The 11,556-nt window shown below is 50.3% G+C and overlaps 1 protein-coding gene across 1 annotated transcript in view; it reads left to right on the plus strand.

Annotated features, from left to right (window-relative positions):
• Nucleotides 1-1,723: 1,723 nt before the first annotated feature.
• Nucleotides 1,724-11,556, plus strand: part of KIFC1 (kinesin family member C1) — a 14,935-nt gene continuing 5,102 nt past the window's right edge. The window contains exons 1-7 of the mRNA XM_007460835.1: nt 1,724-1,857; nt 7,992-8,129; nt 8,276-8,369; nt 8,892-8,945; nt 9,058-9,108; nt 9,316-9,716; nt 10,395-11,174. Coding sequence (XP_007460897.1) covers nt 1,846-1,857; nt 7,992-8,129; nt 8,276-8,369; nt 8,892-8,945; nt 9,058-9,108; nt 9,316-9,716; nt 10,395-11,174 — 1,530 coding nt within the window. The 5' untranslated portion in view covers nt 1,724-1,845. The remainder of the gene's footprint in view (nt 1,858-7,991; nt 8,130-8,275; nt 8,370-8,891; nt 8,946-9,057; nt 9,109-9,315; nt 9,717-10,394; nt 11,175-11,556) is intronic.

Below are 11,556 nucleotides of genomic sequence, written 5' to 3' on the forward strand. Positions count from 1 at the left end.
GGAGGCGCAGGCTCAGCGGCCATGGCTCACGGGCCCAGCCACTCCGCGGCATGTGGAATCCTCCCGGACCGGGGCACAAACCCATGTCCCCTGCATCGGTAGGCGGACTCTTAACCGCTGCGCCACCAAGGAAGCCCCAGATAAATGTCTTTTGATATACATTTCTTCTGTTTCCCTTCTCAGTTCTCTTTACCCATCCAGGGTTGGTCTTTCCTAGTTTCCTCCATCACTACTCACTCTTCAAGCTCCTGCTCCGTGTACTTTCCTAGGATTTCAAAGGTTGGGGGATGATGGCAGGGTTTAGACACTATGTCTCCCCACAGTCTGCTCCGCACCACAAGACGTTTGAATTCAAGTTAAAGCACTGGATTAGAAGATATGTGGCTTGAGTTCCAGTTCGGTCAATCTCCAGTTATGCACCAAGACAAATCCCTTAAGTCCCCTGCCTTTCAGTCTCATAAATAAAATCCCTGCCCTGCCTACCTCCAGGATGGTTGGTAACTAAGAGTAGTAGAACAACTCTGCAAATTATTCACAGGTAAGAGGTTGTTGTTTTTGTTACTAAGGTTATTAGAAGTAGTGTGAGATAACCGATATAGCTTGGTGGGGTCTTTTGTTTTGTTTTTTTTGGCCATGCCTTGCGGCATGTAGGCTCTTTGTTCCCCAACCAGGAATCGAACCCGTTCCCCCTGCAGTGGAAGCACAGAGTCCTAACCACTGGGCCGCCAGGGAAGGCCCATAGCTTGTATTTCAAAACTAGTGGAATCTAGATCCACTCCCAATGAGGAGTGTGACTTTGTACTTGTTACTTCACCTTTCTGAACCTGGCTCCTTCATCTAGCTTGCAAATAAGAAATGCAAAGCACTTGACACATAGTAAGAGCCCAGTGAATTGAGGGATCATTAAAAGGGATAATGCACGGGTACAGTTAGTCTGAAAACCATAAAAAATATTCCATAAACGTAAGCAGTAAGGCCTCCATGGGCTCTAGGCTCGGAAAGACTCAAGCCAATTCTCCAGCACCAGTAACAGCGCCCAGGTACGTAGGAGGTAAGGCAAGGAGGCTGACTGGAGAGAAAAATCCTTCTCTCCTGGGCCTCGAATTCCCACCGTCGGGCTTCCATGGAGCGCCAAGCTGTACTCAAGGTCATTAAGTTTGGTGATAAATGCCAAAGAGACCGGGGAATGGGCAGATTCAGCCACTCTGACATCCGCATAAGGGATCCAGCATCAACTTCCGGGATCAGTTCTAAGCATCTGGGAGACGTCTCGCACCATCCGCAATCACATCGATCCAGTCGGGGCTAACGAGTGCGCTTCCTACTGCCGCCGCTAGGGGGCACTGGTCGCGCCCCGCACGGGTTCTGTTTGCGCACGCGTGATTCCTTTCCCCCAGCGTCCCCGCCCCCACACGAGTTACGTTAGGGCGGCGTGTTCCCTGCAATTTCTGACGCAGCGAGCGGTGGCCGGGAGCCGAGCGGAAGTTCAGCGCGACTCCCGCTAGAGGAGGGGTGGGGTGAGAAAAGAAATAGTGAGGCCGGAAGTGTGACTAACCCGCGGAAGGCGGTGGCCTGGCGGGGTGTGGCCTCGGGCGGTGGAGGGCGCTGCGATTGGCCCTCGGCTGTGGCGGCGGTGACGATTGGCCCCTGAGTGCGGAGCGAGGTGAGCAGGGTGGCGGCCGTTGAAATTCAAAAGTGGCGGGTGTGGCGCCAGGCTGGCAGCTCCGGAGCCCGGAACGCGCGTGTTCTGTATCGCGAGCGCGCGAGAGAACGCGGGTCCCGGGAGCCCCGGAGCCCTGTCCTCTTCCATTGCGCTTCCCTGCCGTGTGTGGCACGGAGCTGGACATGGAGCCGCAGGTGAGTAGGGGTCGGCGCGGGGACGACAGCTGGCCGCCCACCCCGCAGTGCTGAAGTGCCGGCGGCCTCAGTTCTGACTGCCTGCAGGGCCAAGGTCGTGCGCCCCCGCACAGTGGAAAGGCATGAGGGGTGGAGAGTGGAGAAGGCAGGGAGCAGCCCCAGGAGTGGGGTTGGGGGGAGTCTGCCTGCCTTCCCGCAGCTTCAGGGAGTCCCCCACGCCCTTGCTCACTTTCATGTTTCCAGGATTTCCCATTTCGAATTCTCAGGCTTGTCTGAACACGTTCCCACCTGTCCATTCCTACTCACTATTGCAGTGTGAGTACTGAGATGACCACTAGCTCTAGGGAAGTGGTGTCTGAGGCCAAATCCCTGCTGATGTCCTTTCGTGTCCTCTCTCCTCTTTGCGGCCTCTTCGGGGTGTAGGAAGGGGAGAAGGGGAATGGAGTACTGTGAACTGAAGGACTCCTCATTATCTCTCCTTCCCCAGGTTTTGCAGAGATCTCTGCTCAGTGGGACTAGTTAACTTAATTTCTTCTCTCATCAGTGCCCTGCCGCACCTCACAACCACCTGCAACCTCCCCTCTCCAGTGGAGAGAGGGGTGTTTGTGACAGTGAGAGTGGGTTGACTTCTGGTGCCAGAAAAGGCCTCCTGCCTGAATCGTCTGTTTACTAGTATTTCACATTCAGATTTACCCAAAGTCAGGTTTCAACTTGAAGAGATACTCTTTGTATCCTGCCAGCCAGAGAGCAGAGCAGTGTGGTGTGACAGTGAAAAAAAATAGAAGCCTTCTCATATTTATTCATCACATATTTACTGAGCACCTTTTATGTGCTTGGGATGCAGCAGTGAGCAAGAAGAGATCCCTGTCATCATGGAGCTGCCATTCCATGGGAGACAGGCAATATGTGATAAGTAAATTATATAATGCTGTTAAGAAGGTGATAAGGGCTATGGAGAAAAGGAAAATTTTGAGCAGATTAAGAGAGGCAGGGGAGGCCAGCTGACAAGATAGACTGTTAAATTGGGTTGTCTTAGTAAGCTCCGTTAAGAAGGTGAGAGTTGAATAAAGACTTGAAAGAGGTGAGGGAAACAGGCAAGTAGTTATTAAGATCATTCCAGGCAGAGGGAATCCGCTAGAGCAAAGCCACTAGAGTTGTGTAGCAAACCCGAAATGGAATGAGCAACGGGGAAGTTTGTAGGAAGGGATGTCAGGTAACAGAGAGGGGGCTGTTGAATGCATTGCTCCTCGCAGGGGCCGTTGTGAAGACTTTGATTTTTTTTCTCTGAGTGAAATGGGGAGTCGCTGGATGGTTTTAAGCAAAGAGAGACAAGATCTGTCTTACAATTTAAGAGGACCACTCTAGGGGCTTCCCGGGTGGCCCAGTGGTTGAGAGTCCACCTGCCGATGCAGGGGACACAGGTTCGTGCCCCGGTCCGGGAAGATCCCACATGCTGCGGCTGGGCCCGTGAGCCATGCGCGTCCAGAGCCTGTGCTCCGCAATGGGAGAGGCCACACAATGAGAGGCACGCGTACCGCAAAAAAAAAAAAAAAGAGGACCACTCTAGCAGCTGCATTGAGATTAGACTGTAAGGAAGAAAGGATAGAAACAAGGAGAGCTTTTAGGAATGGGGCAGGTTTTCTCAACTTTCACATTATTGACTTCTTATGGGGGGCGGGGGGGATTGTCCTATAAGTTGTCTGTTGTTTAGCAGCATTCCTGGCTTCTACCCACTAGATGACAGTAGCAACCCCCACCTAATCATGACAAAGTGTCTCCAGACATTGTCAAACGTCCCCTGGAGAGTAAAGTCATCCCTAGTTGAGAACCATCCCTAGTTGAGAACCAGTAGAGTGTGATAATCCAGGTGACAGATGATGGTAACTTGGATCATGGTAGTAGCAGGGGAGGTGGTTACAAGTGGTCCGATTCTGGATCTATTTGGAAGATAGAGTTGGCCACGTTTGCTGATGTTAGGCTTTGTGTTACGTAACAGAATGAGAGGACTTTGGGTGTATTTGCTTGAGCAGCTGAAAGATGGATTTATATCAACTGAGATGGAGGAAGCTGCAAGAGAGCAAGGTTGAAGGAGGGTTAGAAGTCAGGAGGTTAAGATTTCAAAGTCTGGGCTGGAGACAATAGTTTGGGAGTTGTCAGCATATGAATGGTGTTTAAAGCCATAGGAGTGGCCTAGAGTGTAGATAGAGAATAGAAAGACCACTGTTAAAGTTTGGTTATATGAAGAGGATCTACCAGCGAGGTAGGAAAACCAGGAGAGGATGGTCTCCCAGAAGCTAAATGAAGCGAGTGTATTAAGGAAGAGAGAGTGATCAGTTGTATTACACGCTGCTGATGGGTCAAGAAACAAAAAGATGAAGAATTGGTTTAGCAACACAAGCAGACTTGTGACCTTGAGGGCAGTTTTTGTGGAATGGTGGGAGTGAAAGCCTGACTGGGACAGGGTTAGGAGAGAAAAACTCTTTTTGGTTGGAAGTAATAATAACATGTATTATATACTGATTGGAATGATCCAGGAGAGAGTGAAAATGATGGTGCAGAGGAGAGAAGGAAGGCTTGCTGGAGCACTGTTCCTGTGTGGGTGAGGGTGGGAGTGGATGCTCACCTGCAGGAGATTCCTTAGCAGCAGGGCATCCATCTCTGATCCTGGGAAGTGGGTATAGGAGGGGTTCCATGAAAATCTGTTTTTATAGAAGGTTAAGTGCATATGCTTATTGTGGAAAGTTGGGAGTCATCCTGTCTAGCTTTATAGATGGGAGAAAAATAAATACTGTATTCTTAGGAGTTGTCCTGTATAAACAAACCTTTGAACACATTTTCTGAACCCACACAAATTCCCGGGAGGTAGGCCTTTAGTTGATCCACTATGGTAGTGTAGGGAGAACGAAGGGCACAGGTAATTTAAAAAAATTCAGTGTTTGATCTTGAAATACTTAAAAGAAAAATTAATTTTCATACTACATTTGATTAAAGTGAATTAAAATCAGCATTCTTTGTGCACATTTCTGCAGGTGGCAGGAAAAGAGAACACCACCTCCTTTTTTTTTCTTTTTATTTGTATAGGAGCCAATGGTTTGGATGCATTGCAGTTTATTTGAGCATTTCCCTGCTGGTGGACATCTAATTTCATTCCTTGAAAAATGTATTGAGGGAATTCCCTGGCAGTCCGATGGTTAGGACTCCGTGCTTTCACTGCCAAGGGCGCAGGTTCGATCCCTGATCGGGGAACTAAGATCCCACAGACTGTTCGGCGCTGCCAAAAATAAAAAAAAAAAAGTATTGAGTCCTACCGTGTAGCAGACATTGTACTGGGCACCCTGGTTCTATAGTTGTGAACAAAACAGGCATGTTCTTGTGATGCTCACAGTCTAATGTTAGGAAAGACAATAAACCAATAAACTAAAAATTTAAAAACCAGGATATCAAATTGTTTCAGAGTTTTCTCTTTAGTGATGTTCTGTGAACATCTTTAACCTCACTTTCCCAAAGTTGAACTTAGCATCTCTTAAAAATTAGCCCTTCAGGCACTCTCAGATCTCTCCATATTATTTCTTACAACTGCATGTGAATCTACAGTGGTTTTAAAATGAGAAGTTTAACTAAAAAACAAACAAACCCAGATTTTCCTTCTGTGATCTTGGGAACCAGGGCAGGCTTCTTGGAGTCAGCCTGGACTCCATCTCCTTCACTGCCTGACCTCTAGCTACTCCCCCCGACCCCCACGCCAGCTCTGCTTAGCCATCAAACTCTTAGAACATCCCCTCTCAACTGAGTTCCATGAGAATTAAGATCTAATGCCCTAAGGCATCCTTTGTGTCTAATGCATTAACTTCTCTCTGAGGCACCTAGAATGGTAAGAGCTGTTTTTTATATTCTTGGGAGGATTGAGAAAACAGATCATTTTCTGTAGAGCTTAATTCTCTTGTACCCCAGTTTGGAAAGGCTGCCCTAGAAAGTAAGCTCTGGGCAGGCAGGGACTTTACATTCATTACTCTCACACCAGAGCCTAGAAGAGCAGTCATTCAACAAATCTAGTGCAACAAATCCTTGTTGAATGGATGAATGAAGGAATGACGCCATCCCTCTGCTGTGATAACCCTCATCTTCTATTTCCGTTCATTCTTTGCATTGCGCACAGTTCACTTTTTCAGTAAAGATCATGTCATACTATTCTCATGTTTAAAAATCATCAGTGTCCCTCTTGTCTTCAGTAGATCCCGGATTCCTTATCACGGCATACCACTGCCACGGTCTTTCCCTTCTACCTCTCTTCTCCTCTCCCCACTTTCTATGCACATCCCTGTGTTCACTTGAACAGAATAATTTGTCATTCCTTACAAGTCCCTCTCCTTGCTTTCTGCTTGGAATGCTCCTCCTTGGCCCAAGCCCATCAAGCCAACTCTTCCTCATCTTCAAGGCTTGGCCTAAAAGTACTTTGTAGAATTGTGTCTGACACTCTCCCCATCTAAACTGGATGCCCACCCACTCCTTTGGGATCCTTTTATGATAGCACTTGGTAAAGATTTAATGATCTCTTTAAATGCTTCGCTTGCCTACTGTCCTGTCACAATCTTGAGGGCAGGGACCACGTCTGTTACTCCAGAGTCCAGATCATTTCCTGGCATGTAATAGGCACTTTGTAAATATTGAATGAATGAAGTAAACTGAAGGGCAGAGAGAGGTTGGCCTTGGAATTAATAGTTACCTATAGTGAAAATCAGAAGTTGATCTATACATGGTGCTTTTCTGATGGTGGGATAGGAGTAGGGTGACCGCTTGTCCTGGTTTGCATAGGAATGACCTGGTTTTAGCACTGAAATGCTGTGTCCCAAGAAACCTCTCAGTTCTTGGCAAACCAGAATAGTTGGTCATCCTATGTAGCAGTAACCATAGGGTGGGCATGATCCCCAGGTACTGAACTGGGCTGCTTAGGGGAGAGGATCTTTCTTTCCCACGCCCCTACCTCATACCTGTACTTCGGTGGTCTCCAGACTGGTCATACCCCTGTTTCCTCGTCTTCCCCATGCAAGTCAGAGTACTTACACCTCATTATTTATTTATTTTTGGCTGCATTGGGTCTTCATTGCAGCACGTGGGCTTTCTCTAGTTGTAGTGACCGGGGGCTACTCTTCGTTGCTGTGCGCAGGCTTCTCATTGCGGTGGTTTCTCTTGTTGCAGAGCACAGTCTCTAGGTGCGCAGGCTTCAGTAGTTGTGGCTCTAGAGCACAGGCTCAGTAGTTGTGGCTCATGGACTTAGTTGTTCCGCTGCATGTGGGATCTTCCTGGACCAGGGCTCGAACCCGTGTCCCCTGCATTGGCAGATGGATTCTTAACCAGTGTGCCACCAGGGAAGTCCCTATTATAATTTATAATAGGCTCTTTTGTATGTTTTTCACATGCCTGATCAGAAACTGTATCTGGTTCTCCATATATGCAGGGCTAAAGCCTAAATTCCTTAGCTTAGCATCAATGCCCTATGAGACAGTGTGATCAAGTGGTTACAAACATGGCCTCCAGAACCAGACTGTCTAGATTCTAACCTTGGCTTTGCTTTTTATTCACTGATAACTTTAGACCAGCTAGTTTACCTCTTAGCCTTCCTTCCCTCATCTGCAAAATGAGGCTAATAATAGCTCCTCCTCAGTGGGCTGGGAGGTTTAAGTCAGTTGATACAGATAAAGCATTGAAACAGTTCCCAATAAATGTTACCTGCTCCTCCTACCCAGTCTTCAAACTTATTCTTCCAACTCTCTCCCTTGTTTATGATCTCAGCTTTCCCTAAAAGGGCATAGTGGTTTCCCAGCTGTACCATGTGCAAGCTTAAGGTTTTGCCTTCTAAAGGAGTGTTCCTTTTCCCTGTTTTTTTAAGTACTGCCCTTAAACTTAGCTGAAATTCAGCATCTGTCCAGCTATTCCCTTAGGGTTTGTGTTACGTCCCACCTTTCTCCATGGTTTTTAGACCGCACATCATCTGTGAGCCGCGGTTTGTGGCACAAGAGGTACTCATATAATGCTTGTTGGTGGTGATGAGAATTAGGTTGGGGGGCCATAAACGGGAGTTCTTGGGACATTTGGGCCACAGGGTATTGTCTGAAGGGTCTCTCTCTTCCCAGCAGAGGTCCCCCTTGTTGGAAGTGAAGGGGAACATAGAGCTGAAGAGAGCCCTGGCCAAGGCCCCTTCCCGGCTCCCTCTCCCGGGAAGCAGGCTGAAGAGGGGTCCCGACCAGATGGAGGAGGACTTGGAGCCTGAGAAGGTGAGCTGGGTTTGGGAATCCATGTACGTGTGTGTGTGTGTGTGTGTGTGTGTGTGTGTGTGTGTGTGTGTGTGTGTGTGTGTGTGTGTGTATAAAACCATCAGAGGGTAACCATGGACTCCACCCCCATCCTTGTCTTTCCCCAGAAAAGGACACGAGGGCTGGGCACCAAAGTGGCCACGTCCCACCCCAGAGCAACGGCCCTCACCACTGTGCCACAGACACAAGGCCAGACCGCAGGTGGGCTCCAGGGCACAAAGTCCAGTTCTCTTCAACTCACTTCTTTCTTTTTCTTTTTCTTTTCTTTCAATCTTAGCTTATTTTGAATAGGTAATATGTTTCACTTGTTTCAAAATTCCGAAGGCACGAAAGTTGTTATACGGTGAAAAATCTCCCTCCTGCCCATGTTCCCCAGGCACCCAGTCCCCCCGCCAGGGGCAACTGTGAGTCCTTCCAGGGGTGTTCTGTGGGTTTGCAAGCAAATATGGGCGTGTTCCCCAACATGTTTTACACACATGCTAGCGTACTTTACACCTGGTTATCCCCCCTTGCTCTTTTTGCTTGTCTTGGTCCAACTTGTTTCTGGGCTTATTGGTCCTAGGAAGGATATCTCTAGGAGTTGGTCAGATTTAAGGGAAGAAGGAAGTTATCTTATTTCTTCTAATCCTCTGGAAAAGCAGCTCCTCTGCCTTCGGCCCAGCCAGAGTACATGCCACCCTGAGAATCATGACTCTGCTTTTCTTCTGTCCAATCTCCCGACAGTGCCGAAAGTTCCCAGGAAGACAGGACCCCGATGTTCTGCAGCTATCGCCACAGGTAATAGTGCTTAAGAGCTGGGGCCGAGAAGGGATTGGGGGTAAAGGGAGAAGGATGGAGGTGGAGGGACCCTGATGCTATAATTCCTTATGTCACCTCCCCCATTCTTTAGTGCTGAAGAATCAGAAGCCAGGCCCTGCTGTTCCTGCCCAGAAGCCTGGCAGTAGGTGACAAATATAATCCTTGGGTGAGAGGCTGGGATAGGGAAGAGGAGGTGGTGAGTACCTAGAAAAATCCTTTTGGTCTCTTCCCTGTCCGAAGAAGAAGGAGCTGGAGGGTCAGGTGTGGAGGCCCTAAAGGCTAAGAGGGAGGAGAGAGCGAGACAGAGCCAAGAGTTCCCTGACCTTTGTCTTTTCTGTGCCCGTCTTAGCAACAGCTGCTCCTCCTGTGGTGGGAAGGAAGAAACCCAGCAAACGTCCGGCCTGGGACTTAAAGGGTCAGTTATGTGACCTAAACGCAGAGCTGAAATGCTGCCGTGAGAGGACCCAGATGTTGGACCAGGAGAACCAGCAGCTGCGGAACCAGCTCAGGGAGGCCCAGCAACAGGCCACGGCCCTGGTGACAGAGCGCAGGACACTGGAAGAGGAGTTGGCCAGGATGCGGGCCCAGGCTGAGCAGGGCCAACAGGAGCTGGGGAACCTGAGCGCTCGGGTCGTAGCGCTGGAAGAGCGCATGACCATCCCGGAGGGCTTAGTGCAAGAGCTCCAGAAAGAACAGCTGGAACTGCAGGAGGAGCGGAGGGGACTGGCTGCCCAGCTGGAGGAGCAGGAGGTAAGGGCCAGCTTCTCGCCAAATGCTGACCCTTCTTTCTAGGTTGCCCGGAAGTCACTTTGGGCTTCGAATCCCTGACCACCTCTCTCTGGCAGTACACCTTCGTCCCCTACCCTGCTCCCCCGTCGCCCCCACCCCCACCCACTCCTGACTCTGTCTTGCTTTCTGCCCCACTTCACCCTATCCTGACTCTGTTTCCGTATCTTCCCCGGGTCTGTGTCGCCTCTACTTCTCCGCCCCCTTTCTTCTTTCTCTGTTTTTCTGATAAAAATTCTCACTCATTCTCTCTCCTTCTTCTCATCCATTTGACTCCTTGGCGAGCACCAACTAGATTGCATTACTTGTAGTCTCTCAAATGACTCAATTCTCAATTCAGGGCATTTTGCATATACACGTCCCTCTTTGTGGAATATTCTTTCTGCACTCCATCCTTCCCTTGGTCCACTCCCATACTTTTTGGGTGTCAGCCTAGATATCATTCTCCTTGTGCCCCTTCTGGATGCTCCCATAGCACTCCCTATTCTAGTACTATGATTCCTATTTCCTTATCTCTTTCTTTACCAGACTGTGAGGTCCTTGAGGGCAGGGCCCAGCCCACCTCCCACCCCCCCATCCCATCATGACATGTTCTTGTTCTTGGTTGCACCTCACCCTCTGTGTCTGCTCTGTTCTGGACAGAGGAGGCTACAGGCATCAGAAGCTGCTCTGTCGGGCAGCCAAGCGGAGGTGGCATCCCTGCGCCAGGAGGCTGCAGCCCAGGCGGACTTACTGGCTAAGCGGGAAGAACGTCTCCATGGGCTCGAGATGGAGCGCCGGCGGCTACACAACCAGCTGCAGGAACTCAAAGGCAATGTCCGTGTCTTCTGCCGGGTCCGCCCCGTCCTTCCAGGGGAGTCCACCCCACCCCCTGGCTTCCTGCTATTTCCCTCCGGCCCCAGCGGGCCCTCCGACCCTCCAACCCGACTCAGCCTCTCCCGGTCTGACGAGCGGCGTGGGACCCTGAGTGGGGCGCCAGCTGCCCCCACCCGCCATGACTTCTCCTTTGACCGGGTATTCCCACCAGGGAGTCGACAGGACGAAGTGTTTGAAGAGATTTCCATGCTTGTCCAGTCAGCCCTGGATGGCTACCCAGTATGCATCTTTGCCTACGGCCAGACAGGCAGTGGCAAGACCTTCACCATGGAGGGTGGGCCTGGGGGAGATCCCCAGGTGGAGGGGCTGATCCCTCGGGCCCTGCGGCACCTCTTCTCTGTGGCCCAGGAGCTAAGTGGCCAGGGCTGGACCTACAGCTTTGTGGCAAGTTACGTAGAGATCTACAACGAGACTGTCCGAGACCTGCTGGCCACTGGGACCCGGAAGGGCCATGGGGGTGAGTGTGAGATTCGCCGGGCAGGGCCGGGGAGCGAGGAGCTTACTGTCACCAACGCCCGATATGTTCCTGTCTCCTGTGAGAGAGAGGTAAGTGCTGAGGGCCACTAGCCTGGACACTGGGGAGGCATGGGCAGGGTGACAAGGATGGAGGTGGACGAGCAGGGGCAGGAGAACGCTGAGGATGAGGAAGGGTGAGTGGTGAGGGGTAGGTTGCACATTCAGTTTTGGCTGGTGGGCTATGAGGTGCATCCGCCTTTGTGGAACCAAGGAGTGGAGAGAAGTGATGGGCCTGCTGAAGCGGGTGCCACTGGGCCCTGCCCGTCAATCTCAGGTCTCACCTCTGCCCACTCTTCTTGCTCAGTTCATGACATCCATGCTGGTCTCCCGGCTGTTCCTCAGCCTGCTCGTCACACCCTCAGATCAGGGCCTTTGCACATGCTGTCTCCTTTGCCTGAACATTCCTGCTCCT

The sequence above is a fragment of the Lipotes vexillifer genome, unplaced genomic scaffold (genome assembly GCF_000442215.2).
Source record: "Lipotes vexillifer unplaced genomic scaffold, Lipotes_vexillifer_v1.1 scaffold921, whole genome shotgun sequence".
Taxonomy (NCBI): Eukaryota; Metazoa; Chordata; class Mammalia; order Artiodactyla; family Lipotidae; genus Lipotes; species Lipotes vexillifer.